At 38.4% G+C, this 20,198-nt stretch overlaps 1 protein-coding gene across 2 annotated transcripts in view; it reads right to left on the bottom strand.

Annotated features, from left to right (window-relative positions):
* Positions 1–20,198, bottom strand: part of ASCC3 (activating signal cointegrator 1 complex subunit 3) — a 270,966-nt gene that overhangs the window by 156,391 nt on the left and 94,377 nt on the right. For both annotated transcript variants that reach the window (XM_086482448.1, XM_086482447.1), the window contains exons 11-12: positions 4,920–5,096; positions 1,701–1,772 (exon numbers count right to left, since the gene is read on the bottom strand). In XM_086482448.1, coding sequence (XP_086338574.1) covers positions 1,701–1,772; positions 4,920–5,096 — 249 coding nt within the window. The remainder of the gene's footprint in view (positions 1–1,700; positions 1,773–4,919; positions 5,097–20,198) is intronic.

The raw sequence follows: 20,198 nt of genomic DNA, 5'->3' as shown, positions 1-20,198 counted from the left end.
AGGAAACCATACTTCTCCTTTGTCTGAAAGTACACTGCTTATTTGGCTGTTGGTTTGAAATACACTTTTCAGAAATTGAGATCAGCTGCTGAAACTGTAACACTAAGTAGGCTACAGTTCTTCACTTGACCTCTTTCAGCTGTAGCTCATGCCTTACAACAAAAACCTCATGCATTCAGCTGCTAGAACAGGAACTAAAACTATTCTCATGGAAAGCTACAAAAACAACTCCTGCTAGAATTAAACAACTTATTGTACTTGAATTTTTCCAAAGAATATAGATGCTTGTAGACAGTTTTTTCCTCAGTGTGAAGAAAAGAGAGGGGAAGAAAGGTGCAATAAATACTCTGGAACAGCATGCAACTTCCTGCTAGAAATCCAAGATATGTTACTTATTTAGACATACTGATATAAAGAATCTGCTACTTGTAGGTTTACCTACAGCAAGTGAAAATACATGAAATCGTACCAAGAAATTAAAGATAAGAAACTGAACATACCCCAGTGTTAGGAATTTGGTAAGGTATGTCCATAACTGACAATGAAGAGAAAATAAACTAAAGTTCACTTGTTATTTGCAACAAATTTTGTTAATGCCTTCACTCAGGAACATACCAGCATTTCCATATGGAACCTTCATGAAAGTTTTCTGAAGGTAACAACAGTAACTGATATTAACGAAAGAAGATAAGTGGAAGAATGGTGCTAAAGCAGGGAGAGCAGGAGGACTAAAAAGTTGTTGCTGGAGTATTTTGCGCACCCCCGCCCCCTGACCCCAACCAGTCATAAACCAACTGTTCATCTTTCAAAACCGACCACAATTTGAGTTTTACGTGAAAAGGAGAAAACTTGCAATTTTTAGTGTGACTCTGTGGGAAAGAGTTTCCCTCTTTTACATACAGGTATTAAGTGAAAAGCTTCTTCAGCGATCACAGTGCACTAGTATCTGTTCCTGCTCCGAACAGGAGCCATACCTGCTCTAACTACTGCTGCTCACATTGCTGTATGCGCAAAGTTCTAAGAAAAATGAGACATTGGGTGGGGGTGATTCAGGAGCACAATAATAACAGAACAATAAACTATTCAGGCAAATGAGTTAAGCCCACAGTCTTAGTGGAGGGGAACATCAGACTTGAAAATTCACTGCAGAAACCTCTATTGTAAAGCAAAATGAAGGATTACTTCCTTTAAAAAGAAAACATAACACAAACCCCAGGATATTTCAAGTGACAGATGCTGAGCCCTTGTGCACCATGTCTTGAACACTGCATAATTCTCATCCCTCATCTCTAACAGCAGACACTAGGATTTGAAAGACATGGGGAAAGCTAAGAATAATAACTAAGTGCTGTATTTTTTCTTTAATCATTAAATGCACCTAAATGTAAGGTCTCTACAACACTGGCCTACTTTGCCTTGTCATTTTTAAAAAGTGACATAAATATATATTAATTGCTTTAAGGGATATATAAAGTACCATGAATTTTCATCCAAGCTAGAAGCTAACATTATTTAGCCTGTTTAGATTTTCTTGCACGCTGTTTCTATAGTGTTTTCAAGATTAGAGATGATCTCTGAAGTGACATATCTCAAAATAATAATAAACAATACTAAAACATTTTCTTAATACATTGTTATGAAGATCAAAACTCATCTATTTATTTGTGTTCTGAATGCAAACCAAAGCAAAAAATAAGTACCTGGTGTCCAGCCATTATTTGCTTCAGCACATTTTCATAACACACTTCATCCATATGATTCAGCTGCTGCACCTGAAAAACAAACATCATACTTCATATTAAAGGATTTCTATCTTTATGCATTTTCTACTTCATACCAAGCAATTTACAGTGATGCACGAAAGAAAAACGTGATTATGCAATTAAATTTACAACATACTCATTTCCCTTCCAAAAATATCATCTTATAATTCTTAAATTCACAAATAGAACATAAAATTAGACAAAATAAGAGTGAGGGCAGTGGACAGAAAATCTATGTGACTTTATTGCTTTTTTTTAATGATTAGAGACGTAACCCAGTTGTATTTAATTTAACTGTTTCATATTAAGGAATCTTACTTCTACAGGATACTGACGAAATATCCATTTAATACACCATCTTATGTAACATTAAGTCCTTCCACTTGGTAATACAAAAATAGTTTTTACATTGCAGATACACATATCCAGGGAACTACTGATTGTCAGATTTTTTGCCATAGAGAATAGATATTTCTTCATAGTTGTATCATGCATGGGGAACACAGGAGTACCATGTACGGAGTTTCCAATTATGGATAAATAAATGTTTCACGAAGGTTCCAAAATAGAGTTCAGCTGAAGTCAAAGTTATTCTTCAAGCTATTCTAAAGATTTTTCTTCTATATCTTTAATGCATGACTATAACTAGCATGCATCTACTTGAGTGCACCTCAGTATTAAGGTTGTGACAAATCAAAACAAATAAATGAAGTTCAAAATCAGAGCAATCATTCTGTTCTTCATTTCTCCATTCAGGTTTTAGAACCAAATTTTTTAGAAATGAAGAAGTGTTTTACAAGAGCAAATCACGTAAAAATTCGAAAATGGGAATTTAGGACTTGGAATAATCTAGAATAGCTGGAAGTTGAAAATCACAGCTGCAAAACAGCTTTAGAGGGAAGAAGAGAACACTCATATTTGGAATTGTACAAGTACAGTAACTAAAAGATGAGATAGTATGGACATGTGTGAAAAAGACAAGTAGCCAGTATAATTATTCTGAAAATGAGAGGTTAGCATTTTAATTATTTTTTCAAATAATAACAAGTGAAAATCATTAAGGAGAAACATACACAGGCAGTGCATAAATACACATGTGGACATATATATTTATATATACACACACACACATACATACAAATGTAACTTTATGTATTCCTTGCATTTATACCTAAAGAGGGAAACATAAACATGCATAAAGAAAAATAACTGACGTTAAAGAAAAATATCTGACATTAACAGACCTCTGACTGAAGAAGCCAAACTTCAGTCTTGGTCCCATATGCTCTAAGGGTTTCAACGTACAGAGCTTTAAGAGCTTTCCTGGCTAACTTCTATGCATAATAAATACACCATGCTGTCCTTGCCTTTGAAAGCTTGCCTACAGTTTGCACATGATTCCGCAAACGACTAATCAGCTCCAATTTTTTGGAGAGGTTTTTTTGGATGAAGGATGTCAGAAAGCTGTGACAAAGCATCTACCTAAAGTAACTGACAGTCTTTATGTCCTCATCGGTGTGGACATAGACATAGCATTGATTGCACTTGCTGATGTTCTGCAAGAACTGCTTTTGATTCTGACAGTTCTTATATTGCTTTCCTCCTCTCCTACAGACCAGAAGCATGTTGACATTGGCAGTAATTTCGCAGCTTTAGTATTATCCTGAAGAGAATCCTTTTTCAAAGAGACTTAATACTTTCACTTTTCGTTTGCTAGAAAGTGTACTATCTTGATTGCGAAATGTATTTTACTCTATGGAATCTGTAATGACATTCTTCTGAAAAGCAAAAATAAAAATTCCTGGCTGTGCTATTACCAAAACAGTCTGCCAAGGTATTGACTCACATTTCAGAATAACTATTACCTCCTAATTTTTTGTCATCTTCTCATGTCTGCTTAGAAAACTTACTGATTTTTTTAATATTTTCAAATTTTATAGGATTATTTGTATATTTCTGTGATTTTTAAATCAAAATGCTTTGTAAAGTAAGTATGAAGAAAAGGAATCTTTCCTTTTTTCTTACCATACTGTGAAAATAAACTAAATATTCAAATTGAGTATCAGGAAAAGATTAAAGAAAAGCAACAGCAAATAACAGTGAAGGTACTTGAAACAATTAACGAAGGTTAAAACATGCAAATCACGGTAAGCACCATATGGTAAACGATTCTTGTGTGTATAGACTTGAAATGGCTCCCTACAGTTGTAAAATAAGTTTCTTTCCTGCACTGCAGATGGAATGAACTACTTAAATAACCTAGTAAGAAAGGCAATGTCCATTTATACAAAAAAGAAGAAAAAATGCTGTTATCAATTAAGCTATGAAATCAACTTTTGATTGAAAATGTTTTGATTTTTATTAAATTAAATCATAGCAGAATAAGATTTTCTAAAAGTTAAGCTGTATAAACTTTAATTATCAGCTCATGAGATACATGGGAAAATCTTATGGAAAGTGTTTGTATTAATTCCTGTGTATAAAGCGGAATTGTAATTTCCATGTCAAGTAGCACCGCACTTACGATTTTTAATAAAAGTATTATACCTGACCATGGCCTTAATGCTTCCCAAAAAGAGCAAGTGCACAGAGAGTAAAGAAGCTTATTTAGGGACTATAATGTGTTTTCTATCAAACATGCACATACGATAGTAAAATGGCTTAGCATGCTAAGATTTTAATGAAGAACTTCTATCCAACTAGTATCAATGCATGTCATGTTAATCTATCTCTCCAGATTTCATAATCGGGTATTTTTCTTGTAACATTCCTCATGCATCCTTACAGCCAAATAAGAAGCATCACTGTTTCTAGCAAAATGAAAAACTGAAATGAGGAAGGCAGAATAATCAGCTGCTACAGTGACTCTACAGTTGAGGGTGATGATTTCTCCTTCATCAAGTAAAGCTTAGTAGCAAAGGCGAGGCAATGCAAAGCTAGACATTAGTGTATGCAATTGCAACAAGGCCTATTTACAAGTATTGTAAACTTAGGAAATACGATTCTTAAAGCACCTTTCAATTATGTATATCTTTACACAGAAGAAAATGTGCTTCATGGAACATCTGTAGCATAATAAACCAGTAGCCCCTACACACACATACATGACGCATGATCAAAACAGCAACCCCTTCTTTGCCATTCATGGTTCTTTACCTTATTGGTTGTCTTAATTCCTATAAAGGTTTGCCCTAGCGGTACAGGTCGGAAACGGCCATCAAAGTAGAATAGTCCAATGCAAGGATTGACGTGTAGAAATGTAGCAACATCAAGATAATTGGGTAACGTAGCTGAAAGGCCCAAAATCCTAATCATACTTTGTGTAGATTCAACCTATTAAAAAACAAAAAAACCTGTAAATTATCTGAGTGCTATAAGACAAGAAATCAAACACAGAGTTTTAAAACATCCCTTATAAACCAGTAACGTGAAAGAAGCAGTTCATACTTCTTACAAAAAAATGACAGATGCGAGTCAGTGACTATCCTGTATTGAAGAAACCAGAGCACTCTGCAATTCCATCAAATCTTGCTTATTCATCTTTCTATTTTGTTCTACTTCTGCCCTGCAAAAGTTTAGCGGTCATCAACTGACATGGAGGAACAATAGCAATAAAACTGGCTTTGTTATGAAAGCATAGTCCAATTTATAGGCAAAACTAGGACAGATAATTTGGTATCATTTCTTCCTTAGACCAAATCACATCACAATTCTGAAAAGAAAGAATGTAATTCGTGTCTTTCCTCAGTCTTGGCTTTTGCTTAGACCTTTCCACAACTCTCTTAGACAATCTAGTCTACTTCTCTGTAACAGTTTTTTTTCTTCTTTTTTTTTTTTTCTTCAATTCTCCAAATGTTTGCATTACACACCTTCCCATTCAGTAAGTGACAGAAATGGTGCTTTACAACAAAATACTCTGTTCCATATAAAAGCCTGCATATTATATGTATTTCCATGTAATTTTCAGAAAGAATGAAACCAGCCAAAAGACTTGAATGAGGAAAGTACACAAGAATTTTCCCATTTCCTTCTGGAATATTAAGAGCTGTGTAGGCTGGCTCATAATTTCTTACTAGCATAATTATTCAGAAGTGAAGTTCATAGTAATTTTCAACAAAAGGCTTTTTAGACGCTATAACTGAAACCATATATGAGGTTCTCAACTTGTCTCAAATGCGTGAATGTCTCATGACGACTAAGGCTGGCAATGTCCACCTGGCTAAGTCCTATTAAAAACAATATGAGGTTTTATTTAGAATACAGATTTTTGAATCACTCAGGTGTTCGAATCAAAGTGAAAGGAAGTGTCATGTAATTAAAACAGATTAACTAAAAGTTTTCAAAAAAGATGATTCAAAAGTATATGGATAGCATTCTCAAGGAAGATAAAACACACCATAGCATAATACAGACCTGGCGAATAACAAGAACACCAAAATAATAAACCAAATCGCAAAATAAACCACTCCCCACAACTCCACAGACACCAAGCAGATGAAGTAAGCCACCATGTTGCCTGGTGATCATCGAGTCATAGAACAGTTTGGGTTGGAAGGGACCTTAAAGATCACCTAGTTCCAACCCCCCCAACACCTTCCACTAGACCAGGTTGCTCAAAGCCCCATCCAGCCTGGCCTTGAACACTGCCAGGGAGGGGGCAGCCACAGCTTCTCTGGGCAACCTGTTCCAGTGTCTCACCACCCTCACAGTCCAAAACGTCCTCCTAATATCTGATCTAAATCTCCCCTCTTTCAGTTTGAAACCACTATCCCTCAGCCTATCACTACACTCCCTGATCAAGAGTCCCTCCCTCCCTTTCCTGTAGGCCCCCTTTAAGCACTGGAAGGCCGCTATAACGTCTCCCTGGAGCCTTCTCTTCTCCAGGCTGAACAACACCAACTCTCTCAGCCTGTCCTCATGGGGGAGGTGCTCTAGCCCCCTGATCATCTCCATGGCCTCCTCTGGATCCACTCGAGCAGGTCCTTGTCTTTCTTATGCTGGAGGCCCCAGAGCTGAACGCAGTACTCCAGGTGGGGTCTCACCAGAGAAGAGTAGAGGGGGAGAATCCCCTCCCTTGACCTGCTGGACACACGTCTTTTGATGCAGCCCAGGATGCGACTGGCTTTCTGGGCTGTGAGCGCACATTGCTGGCTCATATTCAGTTTTTCATCCACCAGCACACCCAACTCCTTCTCCTGCAGGCTGCTCTCAACCTACTCATTGCCCAGCCTACACCTGTGCTTGGGATTGCCCTGACCTAGGTGCAGGACCTTGCACTTGGCCTTGTTGTGCTTCATAAAGTTCGCACAGGCCCACCTCTCCAGCCTGTTAAGGTCCCTCTGGATGGCCTCCCTTCCCTCCAGCGTATTGACCGCACCACACAGCTTGGTGTCATCGGCAAACTTGCTGAGGGTGCGCTCAATCCCACTGTCCACACCACTGACAAAGATGGTAAATAGCACCGGTCCTAGTACCAACCCTTGAGGAATGCCACTCGTCACTGGTCTCACTTGGACATCGAGCCATTGACTGTGACTCTCTGAGTGTGACCATCCAGCCGTTCCTGATCCACCGAGACGTCCACCCGTCAAATCCATGTCTCAGACAAGGATGTTGTGTGGGACAGTGTCAAACGCTTTGCACAAGTCAGACAGATGACATTGGTTGCTCTTCCCTTATCCATCAACACTGTAACCATGTCGTAAAAGGCCACCAAATTTGTCAAGCATGATTTGCCCTTAGTGAAGCCATGTTGGCTCTCACCAATCACCTCCTTATTTTCCATGTGACCTAGAACAGATTCCAGTAGGATCCACTCCATGATCTTGCTGGGCACAGAGGTGAGACTGACCGGCCTGTAATTCCCTGGGTCTTTCTTTTTTCTCTTTTTAAAGATAGGGTTCTGTTTCCTCTTTTCCACTCAGTGGGAACTTTGCTGGATTGCCATGACTTCTCAAACATGATGGATAGTGGCTTAGCCACTCCATCCGCCAGTTCCCTCAGGACCTGCGAATGCATCACATCAGGTCCCATGGACTTGTGCACCTTCAGGTTCCTTAGATGATCTTGACCCTGATCTCCTCCTACAGTGGTCGGTTCTTCATTTTGCCAGACCCTGCCTTTGACTTTTGTGACTTGGGTGGTGGGGTGTGAAGTACAGTTTGAATTTTTGCCTTAAACAACCTGTTTTGCAGATTTGTATGTGTCTTGAACAAACCTGTTTTATAGTGCAAGTTTCATGTATCAGCCCTAAAAACAGCCTGCTTTGCAGTACAGCCTGCTCCAGGGAGGGAACAAGCCCTGCGAAGGTGGAGCGGTGCTCCCTCCTCAGAGGTAAGAGGTTGAAGCAGTGCTGCCTCCTCGGAGACGTGAGTGGAGCAGTGTTCTCCTTCAGAAACTTTAGTTGGGGCAATCGATAAAGGGGGGCTTCAGCTGGAGCAAGCCACCCAACCTCCCCTATCCAAACAAACAAACAAACCAACCCTGCAGAAAGGAGTGTTTCTGGACTTGAGGAGGCCCACTCCGTTATCTACAGGTGTACACTGGACTTAAGGAGGTCCACTCCCTTATCTATAGTGGACAGAATGCCTTTGCACTGCCCAAAATGTTGCATACTGTGCTTGTGTCCCAATGAGCATACAAAGTGAGGAGTGGATAATGTGAACAGGACTCATTAATGTTAATGAAAAGGGACAACAGAAATACCAATAATCAAGACACAGGTGTGCACCCCCTACCAAAGAACCAAAGATCAGACTGGACTTGTAAGACATCGCTGGACGCCAAGAGTGCTGATATCTCTTTATCTCTTTCTTTCTCTCTCTTTTTCTTTCTCTCTTTCTTTCTTTCTCTTTTTTCACTCTTTTTTTTTTTTTTTCTCTCTCCATATTATTAGATAGAATTAGGGAAAGGCATGCTTTTATCCAATCTGTGAAACATTACCTTTATCTGATCTGTGAAACATTAATTATTAAAGTGTGTTATTGCTGCCAATCTATTGACCAAAGAGAGTTATTAACTCGCTACCTTTGCCAAGCAAAGGGTCTCTGCCATGCAGAGGAAGACCCCTTTAAAAGAGAGAATACAAAAATTCACCTACCCCAAAAGCCACCAAGTGGGATGGAACATGTGGCTGGAGCACTTTACGTTGAAGACTGAGGCAAAAAAGTCATTGAGTACCTCAGTCTTCTCCATATCCTGGGTAGCCAGGTCTCCCATTTCCTTCTGTAAAACGTCCACATTTTCCCTAGTCTTCCTTTTGTCACTGACATACCTATAGAAACTTTTCTTGTCGTCCTTGATGTCCCTGGCCAGGTTTAACTGTATCAGGGCCCTGGCTTTCCTAACTAGATCCCTGGCCGCCTGGGCTACCTGTCCTTGCTTCCACCCTCTGTAGTCTTCCTTTTTTTTTGTTTTGAGTTTGTCCAAGAGATCCTTGTTCATCCACGCAGGCCTCCTGGCATTTTTACTTGATGACTTCTTCATTGGGATGCACTGCTCCCGCGCTTGAAGAAGGTGATCCTTGAATATCAACCAGCTGTTTTGGGCCCCTCTTCCTTCCAGGGCTGTATCCCATGGTACTCTACCAAGCAGTTCCCTGAAGAGGCCAAAGTCTGCTCTTTTGAAGTCCAGGCTAGTGAGCTCGCTGTGTGCCCTCCTCGCTGCCCTAAGGATCCTGAACTCCATCATCTTATAGTCACTGCATCTAAGGCTGCCTTTTAGCTTCACATTCTCCACCAGCCCCTCCTTGTTGGTGAGAACAAGGTTCAGCAGAGCTCCTCTCCTCATTGGCTGCTCTACCACGTGGAGAAGAAAGTTATCATCAATGCATTCCAGGAACCTCCTGGGTTGCTTGGGCCCTGCTGTGTTGTCCCTGCAACAGATATCGGTGTGGCTGAAGTCCTCCATGAGGAACAGGGCTTGTGAATCTGAGGCTGCTCCCACCTGTCTATAGAGGGCCTCACCTGCTTGGTCTTCCTGGTCAGGCGACCTGTAGCAGACCCTCACTATAATGTCACCTGTCCCTGCGCACCCTTTAATCTTGACCTATCACCTCTCGGTCAGTTCCTCATCCATCCCAAGGCAGTGCTCCATGCACTCCAGCTGGTCATTAACACACAGGACAATGCCTCCTCCTCATCTCCCCTACCTGTCCTTCCTGAAGAGCCCATATCCTTCCATTCCAACACTCCACTCATAGCAGCCATCCCACCACATCTCCATGATGCCAATATGATCATAGCCCTGCAGGTGTGCACATGTCTCTAATTCCTCATTTGTTTCCCATGCCATGTGTGCTTGCATAAAGGCATTTAAGTTGGGCTCCCAATGAAGCTGACTTCATGAAACAGCAGCAGTGGATAATAGTCAGTGGACTGTACAAGGCTTGGTAGCCTCTTGATGACATCCCTGATACGAATGCCTGGTAAGCAGCACACCTCTCTAGAGTGCTCATCGGGTTGGCAGACAGTGCCTCTGTCCCTCTCAGAAGAGTTGCCTACTACTGTCATCCATTGCCTTTCCTTTGTTGCACTGGTTGTTATCCGGGGAGCAGATCAGGCTGCCTTGCTTAGCTCCGGAATCTCTCACAATGTGACAGGTCTTTCCTCTTCAGTCTGCAGAGAGGTGAAGAGGTTCTGGAAGGGCACCTCAAGCTTTGGGGGAAGTCTCTTCCGCCTCCGGGTCCTTGACTTTGCAACCTTCCATTCCGCAGCATTACTAGCCCCCCACTCTTCTGTGTGTGCCAGTGGGGGAGTTTTTGAGTGTCTGGCAGTGGGCTGTGGGTCCATTGCAGACTGTGCTTGGAACCAGCAATCTATCTCCTTCTCAGTCTCCCTGATGCTATACAGCTTTCTCACTGCCTCCTGCAGCTCAGCCACCTGCTGCAGGAGGTTCTCCACCTGGGCACACCTTTTGCAGACAGGTCAGCTGCTTGTTCCTGCCCCAGGAGAAAGATCTAGGCACTTCCTACAGTCTGCACTGCAGCCTCTCCCTTCAGCAGCTGTCTGGGTGGAGGCATCAGCCACTGCTGGGGTAGCTGGTGCAGACCCCCCAGCTGCAGCTGCAGCCTTTGCTCTCAGACAGGTGCCCACCATTGTGCCTTGAGGGTCAGGTAGGATGACTGCCTTGATCCATGCAGTTGCAGAATGCTGTCTGGCTGCTGAGCTCTGTGTACTTCAAGCCTATCCACTTGGCCAGCGGAAGCCTCTCCGTTGAAGAGGTGCCCTCCCACGCAAACTGCCATACCACGCTCTGGTCACTGGTGCTTCCCAGCTGCTTTTATAGTTGTCAGAGGGGTCATGGCTACTCTGGCAATGTCTGGGCCTTGTCCATGACTTCCACAAGAGCTGCTGGCTCCCAGCAGGCCTCTCTGCTGCCCTGGCACCTCCTCACCTCAGGAAAAGCCACTGTGCACTGAGATCTGCTGCTCCACTGTGGGCCAAGCTGGTTCCAGAGCAGCTCCCTGCAGTGACTGACATGGTCACGTCCCATGGCAAAAATCTGCACACCTAAACTGTGGATGCAACCAACTAAATGACACACAAAACCTGCCGATTGACCCTTTTGCACTTATACAAAGAGCAGCTTTGCAAAGGAAAGCTCATGTACAACAGAATCTTCTATGTAGATGCAAATTTTGAGTTGACTGGGATAAAAGAGAGATTTCATTTTCAAAAGTCTTCTATCTGTAGGGAACAATTCACCTTTAAGAGTACAAAGAAGCTTTATAATTTCTTACACATCTTTTTATAGCTGGATTATGTGACAACCTAAGGGCTATAGTGAACCTCAGCCACACAGTTTTGAAGTGTCTGAGCTGGTTGTGTGGTTTTTTTTGTTTTTTTTTTTTTTTTTTGGTGGGGGGGGGGGCGGCGGGTATAGGGGAGTGTGGAGTAGGTGGTTTTCTTTTTTGTTCGTTTGGTTTTTTTTTTGGGTTTGGTTTGGTTTTGGCTCAGTCCCCTGGAGCACCACCTCCTACACTGACCTTGGTGTCTGTGGGGTTGTTCCTCACACTTTTTTCCTCATTCCTAACTCTCTCTCAAATCTCTTTCTTAAGTACACTTTCCACTGTTCCGTGCAGAGGTCCCTGCAGCTCCCCTGCCAGGGACAGGGCACCTACAACCAGTACAAAAGTTTAATTTACTTAGTGTCTATATACTTTTTTTTTTTTAAACTTGAATCTGTAAGAACAGTAACCACTTGCTGATTATTTATCCTGTACTTTGTTCACAATCACTTGATAATAAATACAACAATCTGAAAGCGTAACTGAGCTCCAATCTGAAGAAATTATTTGATTTTGATAAATTCAATAACAACTTTTTTTAAATCTCCTAAGAGCCTGAAAGTACTAGGTTGAAAACATGCTCAGTTCCATCTGAAGGTAGGAAAGCATTTCAAGTACTTCAACAATTAGCAAGAACTCTGCTTAATAACCACAGAAGTATGAATTTTTACAGCAATTAACTATAAGCTGTTTGTTCAGAGTTTTCTTTCAAAATATAAACAATGCCTAGAGAACAGCTGCAGTTTACTGAGACTTGCCACTTTCAAAACCTTTGTAAAAAGAAGCCATTTAACTTCACTGATCTGGCAGTTGGCCCTGGAGTTAAGGAGCTTATTGAAAACAATGAATTACAACTCCATGTGAAAACCACAGCAAAGAGTTAACACAAGCAAGTAATTAAAATTACTAATATGCATCGCACTTTTTTAAACAAAATATATTTTTGCATATTCTGTATTATACTTTACATATATGTGTGCATATGTATATAATGCCTACGTAGTTTTTTCAAATTATAAATCTAAAATTTACAAATTATTTGCACTAGTTTTCTATTTATATCAGGATACAAAAAACAAGTCGGAGTGCTACAAGAAATCAGGCATTAATGTCTTTTGCTCTATAGTAACATTTTGTTAGTCTTCATAATTAGACAATATATTAAGACTCTAAATCATCCCATCAATTTCTTTAACTTCTATCAAGGCCATCCAAACAAAAAAAAATTCAAACTGTAAACTAAACCCCTATATGTGTGCACATATTCACATACCTACATAGAATGTTTTGTTTTTTCTTTTAATTATACACGGCGACATACAAACAAAAGTGACTAAAAGAGTGCTAAACTTAAAAGTTAGAAAACCAAAATTACCTAAATATGCCATCATAACACGTATTTTATTTTTGCATTTTCTCTGTGATTATAATTCAGTTTCAATTATTTATCTACTCTTCATCTATCCAAGCACTATAAAGACTATTTTCATAATGGCTTTTAGAATTCTAACACGTTTTTAGAACAGAGTTCTTTGCATAGATTTTTCAACTACTTTTCTGACTTTCCCTTGAAGAGCAAGCATTAATATGTTTTGCTTTCAGACACTTCTAAAGAAAAGTAAGTCTTGAAAGTGTGCAGATGTCCTTTGTAAATATAGTCCATTCAAACATAAATACTTTTCGTGTGCTGGATCACTTATTATTTTGTTCTACAAGTTCCAATTAGAGATTATACCTTCATATACAAGACACTATAAACACATAGTCTTCTCCTGAAATTGCATTAAAAATTACTGAAATAACATTTTGGATCACAAAGTTTTCGGTTTATATTCATGATCACTGGCTGTTGGTACGCAGTTAAGTGCGTCTTTTTTCACTACTGGCACACAATCTCAAACATTTTAATCTTCATATGTGTTTAATTATGCCAGCAAAAATATAAGCACAATTGGGAATTTATGAGGCTTTCTTTGGAAAACTGAACTGTCACAGTATTTGCACATCATGTTCTTTGAAAGCTTTACTATATTTTATTGATTTGATGTTACACTGGAAGTAAGAAATAAAATTGCCGTAACTATATTATACTGACATATCTAATTAGTATCTCTAATTCAGAAGCATTCACGATGGCATGTGGAGAATTGACAGCATGTTCACCATACACGTTCGCAGAACACAATTATCGCACCATGAAATTCCATGTATACAGAAAAAACAAACAGAAGATAGCTATCCAGTACCGATTTCCACACTCAAGCATCATCTGCATTTACACTGTAATTGATAAAGGATCAGGTATGGGAAGTGCCTCTCTGGATTTTAAACTGATCACAGCAGGATCATTTTCTTCATAATAGGTTTTAAGATTTGCATATCTTCTCATTACATTACAGCTGCCACTTGGGAGCATACAGAGTATGCACAGAGATACTCTTTTATCTGACTTCTAAAGTTCTTCCTGAACTTTGTGATCTTGGCAGTCTTCCCATTTCCATGTATTAAAATATCACATTCACAGAATGAATTACAATCAAGCTGGAAAGCATATCCCTGATTGTTCAACTCAAGCACAAAATTAAGTGAAGGAGACAAGTTTACATATTCTAATCTTTGAAGGATTGTCCACTGGGTAGAAATTAATCTGATATTCAGATGACCCAGGAACACACCCTTTTACAGTCAGTCTGTCCTTCAGATGTACACTGAAGACAAAACACACAGAAAACTACAAAAGTGTTTCTTAGCTTTTAGTTTAGATGTGCAATAAGATGAATTCTTAACTTAGGTTCCCAAGTTCCCTCCTCAACAGTGGTAAGAATGAAGTACTGCATATGGGGATTCACATCAGTTATTAGTTAGATACCATCCTACCCACAGGCTCTCAAGTCTCAGCCTCTCACAAGATCCATGTTTTTCTCATTATCCAAAAAAAAAAAGGAGAAAAAGAAAGGAAAAGAAAAAAAGAATTAATCCTTGGAAGATTTAAAAAAAAAAAAAAAAAGAATTAAAGGTGTTTCAAAACAACTACGAAGGAAGTTTGTTAGACTGTTTCACCAGTGTTTACTTGTTAATTGATATCTTGTTTACTGACCAATGAAAGAATTAAGAAGGTCTCAATCACTCCATATAGATGGTAATTTTCTACTTTTAGGAACAAAAATGGAAAAGGCAGTAAAATTGCAAAATCAAAAGTACATAGTAAAAATGCAATTACTAATACTGTTTTGAAGATTCTACATAGGATGTTATCTACAACTCAAATACTTCGCACAGAATGCATTTGTTACTAGGCAACCATCTAGTTAAGTAATTTTATAAATGAGTTTTACTCTGCTTCCAATGAACCCTGAAAATACTCTGATCTCAGTCCTCCATTTAGAACGTATTTAAAAAACTAGAGGTACTGAAAAATGTAACCATGCAGAAAGCACTATTAGAAGCCATATTATTTTCCCTCAGCTAAATATTAAGTATGCAATACTTTGCCTTAAGAAATGCCATTTTGAATATACCTATTAAGAGATTTTGATGCCCTGCATGGTGCCATGTCAGATTTTCTTGAACGACAGAGTGCCTTTTCATGCTATGCTTACTGTTTTGTTCCCAGACTAAGAAACAAAAAGAAATATGAACCCTTCTACAAATCAGTTTAACTGCTTAACCACATTATGAAAGAACATAAAACATATGACAACCACTATTACCTTTGAAACTTCATGAATATATCACAAAAATAGAAAAATGTTCACATATTAATAAGAAAAAATGACATGCAGAATCACTTCCTGACACCACTTCCATGCAAAGTAACAGAAAAGCCTCCAAGGATTAATTCAAATATCTGATACATAACATTTTCCAAACAAATGGAGATTAGGTTTTGTTTAAAAAAAGTATTTTGTTTTTAAAAAGTCATTTTTGCACAACTACAAGGTTGCCAGAAAAGATAACAAGACAGATCTAGACTCATGTAAGGCATTAGACATATGGCTGCACAACATATTGTTTAAAAATAATATCACAGAATAGCAAGAAAACATGTATTAAATTTATCACAAGCTGATGAACTGACAGATTTTAAAGAGAATGTCTAATTGAAAAACAGCAATTAAAAAGTGATGCCTCTAATTGCTTTCTAAGCCCGTCTCTTTGATAATTTTATCCATGATATGCAGTAAATAAAAAATAACTGGTGACAAGAAGAGCAGGTGATTGGCAGAATTAATATAACTGATGTGTGTGTCAGCCATATAGATAAATCTAGGTTGATGGTCCCATCCAAACTAAATTTCTTTTAATTTACCTCATTCTAAAACAGGCCACAGCTGGAAAACAAGACACTATTCTCAGGAAACACTCTTATAGCAGCAAGTGAATCCTGTAGCAACTATGAAGAGGTTTGTCTGAGGACTTGATGAACAGACAACTGAATGCAAGCTCTGAAGATGTGTTAGCAAATTAAGTATACGCAATTCTTCGAGATATTAAAAGGACAGAACTGAGTAACAGGAAGAAAATGCTTTGCCTCTGTATATGCCACAACCAAAACTAACACAAAAGTTCTCTACAAGGTTTTGTTGACGTGTTTCAAAAATACAATTGCAAATATAAGAAAGTTCAGTGAAAAAAGCCTTACAACACTATAGTTGTAAACAAAAAATATTGTAGGAGGTTTCAGTAACCGTATTTTGTTTATCCTGTAATAAAAAATGCTGAGAAACTTGATTAGCCTATATAGGGAACGTCAAAGAGAAAAAAGACTAACAGCAGTCACTCACGATGAGAAATGAAGAACCAAATGAAACGCCAATGCCATTCTAGTCCCAAAAGACACATATAGGAACCACAGTGGGCTATCACTAGACACAAGATCTAATCAGCTGGGTTTAGGTCATTAGCTATAAGCCTTGCCTGTTTATCTTTTTTTATTTTTTTAAATCTGATCAAATTTTCTTAATCAAGAACGGGATTCCAAGCCTATAAAAATTCCTAATTTGATGACAATTAGGCATTTGGTTTTGGGTGAGAAATCTCTGAACTTGTGTGCTTCTGATTTCTAGTAAGGAGGAAAAAGAGGGAACCAAAAGGATGGGGGAAAAAAAGAGGTAGGTAAGATAGTAAATAACTAGAGATATTGAAAATGTATCTAGACCAAGGAAAAGTACATGATGGCCGAAAGGGAAAGTTTCTTGAATAAGGTGTCATGAGAAAAGAATGCTCAGAAAGGAAACATGAGCATTTCCAGGGGAAGGAGAACTCCACCATTTCATGGTCACTGCAGCCAAGGCTGCCTTTAATCTTCACAACCCCCGCGAGGCCCTCGCTTGCGGTGAGTAGGAGGTACAGCAAAGTGCCTCTCCTTGTTGGCTCCTCCATTGCCTAGAGGAGGAAGTTCTCATCAATGCACTCCAGGAACCTCCTGGATTGCTTGTCCTGCTGTATTGTCCCACATACTTTTTATCTAGCAACTCTGTTGATCTCATACAAAAACATAAAGCAATTGAAACCTACATTTGAAGAATGAGACTGTGATGAGAACAATATTTGTCTGTGTAAGATGGCATCTTCGGTTCCCGAAAATCTGAGAAATACTTTACTATGGATTTTCTTTTATTTAATTTATCATTCAAACAGTTGGAAAAAGGTATCAAAACTCATGTATCACTCAAGTATAATATTCAATATGCTTTCTGTGAAAAAATACCCGTAAGCAGCAAAGAAGTCATCAAAATCTCTGAATAATTAAGACAAAATAATTCAGTGTCCTTTAAAAGCCATCATTTTTTTCTTTCAAGCTAATAAGCTTAGCAGATATTACAGAAGTATGAGAAGTTTGATTAAAAAGTTTAAGCATTTCAGTTTTACATCTGCATTATGCTCTAGACTATAACTTTAAACATCAAAGCTATAAATTGGATTCAAAGAAGTTGTTTGATGTTATACCTACAGTATATAACAGACCTCAAAGCAATTTTCCCACCAAAATGTTTAGCAAAGTCAATTTAAATCACTTGCAAAAACATTCTTTAAAATTTGAAAAGTGCAAACATGCACGAATATGCTGTTCGTTCTGCTGTGAGTAAAATCGTCAGCAATTCCAATATATATGTTCCTTCCAGGTTTAAAAAAACTGATCTAAAAAATGCCATAAGTTAAAATGAACATGTTAAAGTAAGTGGTGTGACTCAGTGTTCATCTGGGGGAAAGTACAACAATAATTCAAGTATTTTCAGGTACAAATTAGGACAGTTCTGTTAATGCATCAGGATATTTCTGTTTTGAGAATGTATTTGTATAGCTGTATTTATGCAGCATATGAACGCAGATCTCAAAACATTATTTTCTGGCACAGTTGTAGGCCCAAATAGCTAGCTGAACACTAATTCTTAAAAAGACCAAAAAAAAAAAAAACAACCCCCTAAAAAAAAAAAAAAATCCATTGTCTGTTTTTCTATTATCCACCATCTAAGCAAAACCACCCTCACTCACCTCACACACTCCAACAAAACAAGAGAGATGCTTTTTCCATGAGACAGGATAACAAGTCCTGCATACTGTACATTATGCATCCTGACCTCCACAGGAACCATGACATTGTCTCATAAGATAGTCTCATATACAAGCTAGGGAAGTATGTTCAAGATGAAACTCTAGGTACGTACATTATTAGAGTAGCTATTAGTGATTTATTGAAAATGCTGAAGTAGTATTCAAAGGAATTTATCACAGTTCTGTCCTAAAAGTGATACAAAAAATGACTGTTCCAGGTCAGACCAAAAATCCAACTACTTCAATATACCATCTCCTACAGTGGCCAAAAGGGACAGTACAGAAACTGGGAAAATGTCAATGATATTTGCCAGCATAGCCCAGTTACTACAGCCCCCAGCCTGATCCAGTGACTATTAATCTGCAATAGATTTTTATTTGAATTACTTATCTAATCACTTTCTGAATCACTCTGGTTAACAGTTGAACTTGATGATCCAGTTAATGGTTGGACTTCATTAGCTTAAAGGTCTTTTCCAATATAAACAAGTCTATGATTCCACTACAAGTTAGGAAAAACTAGTCAGTATTTCTGATGTCTGAAACCAGTATACAAACCAGGCAATTGATTTCAGCAACTACTGCAGTGGTGTAATTGACATAAGGATACTTTAGATTGATGCTGTCAATGGGGTTTTTGTTTTGTTTTGTTTGGGTCTTTTTTTTTTGTTGTTGTTGTTTTGTTTGTTTGGTTTTTAAGAACTGAACAATTATTCTTACCTCCTTCCTGTGTGCATGAATACTGAATGAGTATAATGTTTCTATAGAAACCAATAAAAAAAATATGTTCTAGAACTACTTTCAGAAGGGCTGGAGAGGAGCTTAAGGTTTCATACAGAACCATCGAAGTCAGAAGGACATTCTCCAGGGATGGGCTGGATATCCTGGGTTTAGTTCCTGCTCCAGGAACATTTATGGATTTGTATCAAAATGCATAAAACAGAATTATGAGCAGGAAACGAAACCAAAGAAATGTAACCAACTTTTTTTCTTGCAAAATATCATTAAAATATTATTATATGTGATATTTTTATACTTAAAACATCTGTAATAGTATTTTCACTAAACTCCAGTGAAATACTTCCGAAATCAGAAAATTCATGTTATTTTTTTTAGTCACCAAACAGAAGTTCCAGTAATTCCATAATCAGTTATGGATGTGTACCACAAACTTCACAGACCTATGCTTGCAGGCTCAGATGCTGCAGTATAACATTTCAGTGTAATTTCTAAAACTAACCCTCTTATTATTTGTTTCCATATATAAAAGGTAAAACAGTTGTACAAAAACATCTCCTGTTGGTCCACAAGCTCTCTGGGAGGCTTGCAATTCAAAATATTTTTGTATGGAATTGTTTTCTACTGTGTAATTATAAATATTTCTACAAGTGGTTTTGTTTTCTGCTTAATTATGGAGATTTTTTAATGTAATTTTATACTGCAAATTTTTCCACTCTTCAACTACCTTCTTGTAAAGATTCATAGTGGTCTCCACTACTGCCTTTCTTATCAACTTAGAATAAATAAGGTCTTGAAAAAGGTGAGGTAGTTAATTTCGAGATTGGTGTTTTGTTTTTCTTCCCAACTGTTTCACTTAAGGAAGGGTTACAAATGAGTAGCTTCAATTCCAGATGAATTAAACTCCAATGTGTTAGGTAAAACAAACCTTGAAATCCTAGAAGATTAAAGCACCCTAGAGAGCTATTTTTAAATGAGTGTTGAAGCAAGGTTCTGCTATATTACAGTAAATGCACTAAGGGTAGGATTCAGTACCCAAGACATAATTGCCTCAGATTTTATATTCCTGAAATTACCTGCACATGCTTGACAGACACAAAAGGGAAGGATCTATGGGAGGTTTGTGTCCAAATGAAGCAGAAACAGGATGCCAAGCTGAATAACGCAGGACAGACGAAATGGCTCTAGACACCTATGTTGGATAGCTGAAGCCTATCTTACAAATCTCATGAAAGTTTGCAGTAAAAAAATGAATTGAGTCTTGCAATCTGACATGAAGACCATGACCATCATGGTCACTGCTAAAAGGTGAGGTGCTTTACTTTAAAGACACTTCAGGAAAACAAGTTATCAAA

Source organism: Leptosomus discolor, chromosome 2 (assembly GCF_034619465.1).
Source record: "Leptosomus discolor isolate bLepDis1 chromosome 2, bLepDis1.hap2, whole genome shotgun sequence".
Taxonomy (NCBI): Eukaryota; Metazoa; Chordata; class Aves; order Leptosomiformes; family Leptosomidae; genus Leptosomus; species Leptosomus discolor.
Note: the sequence above shows the minus strand (reverse complement) of the source record. Positions and strands in the feature narration are given on the sequence as shown.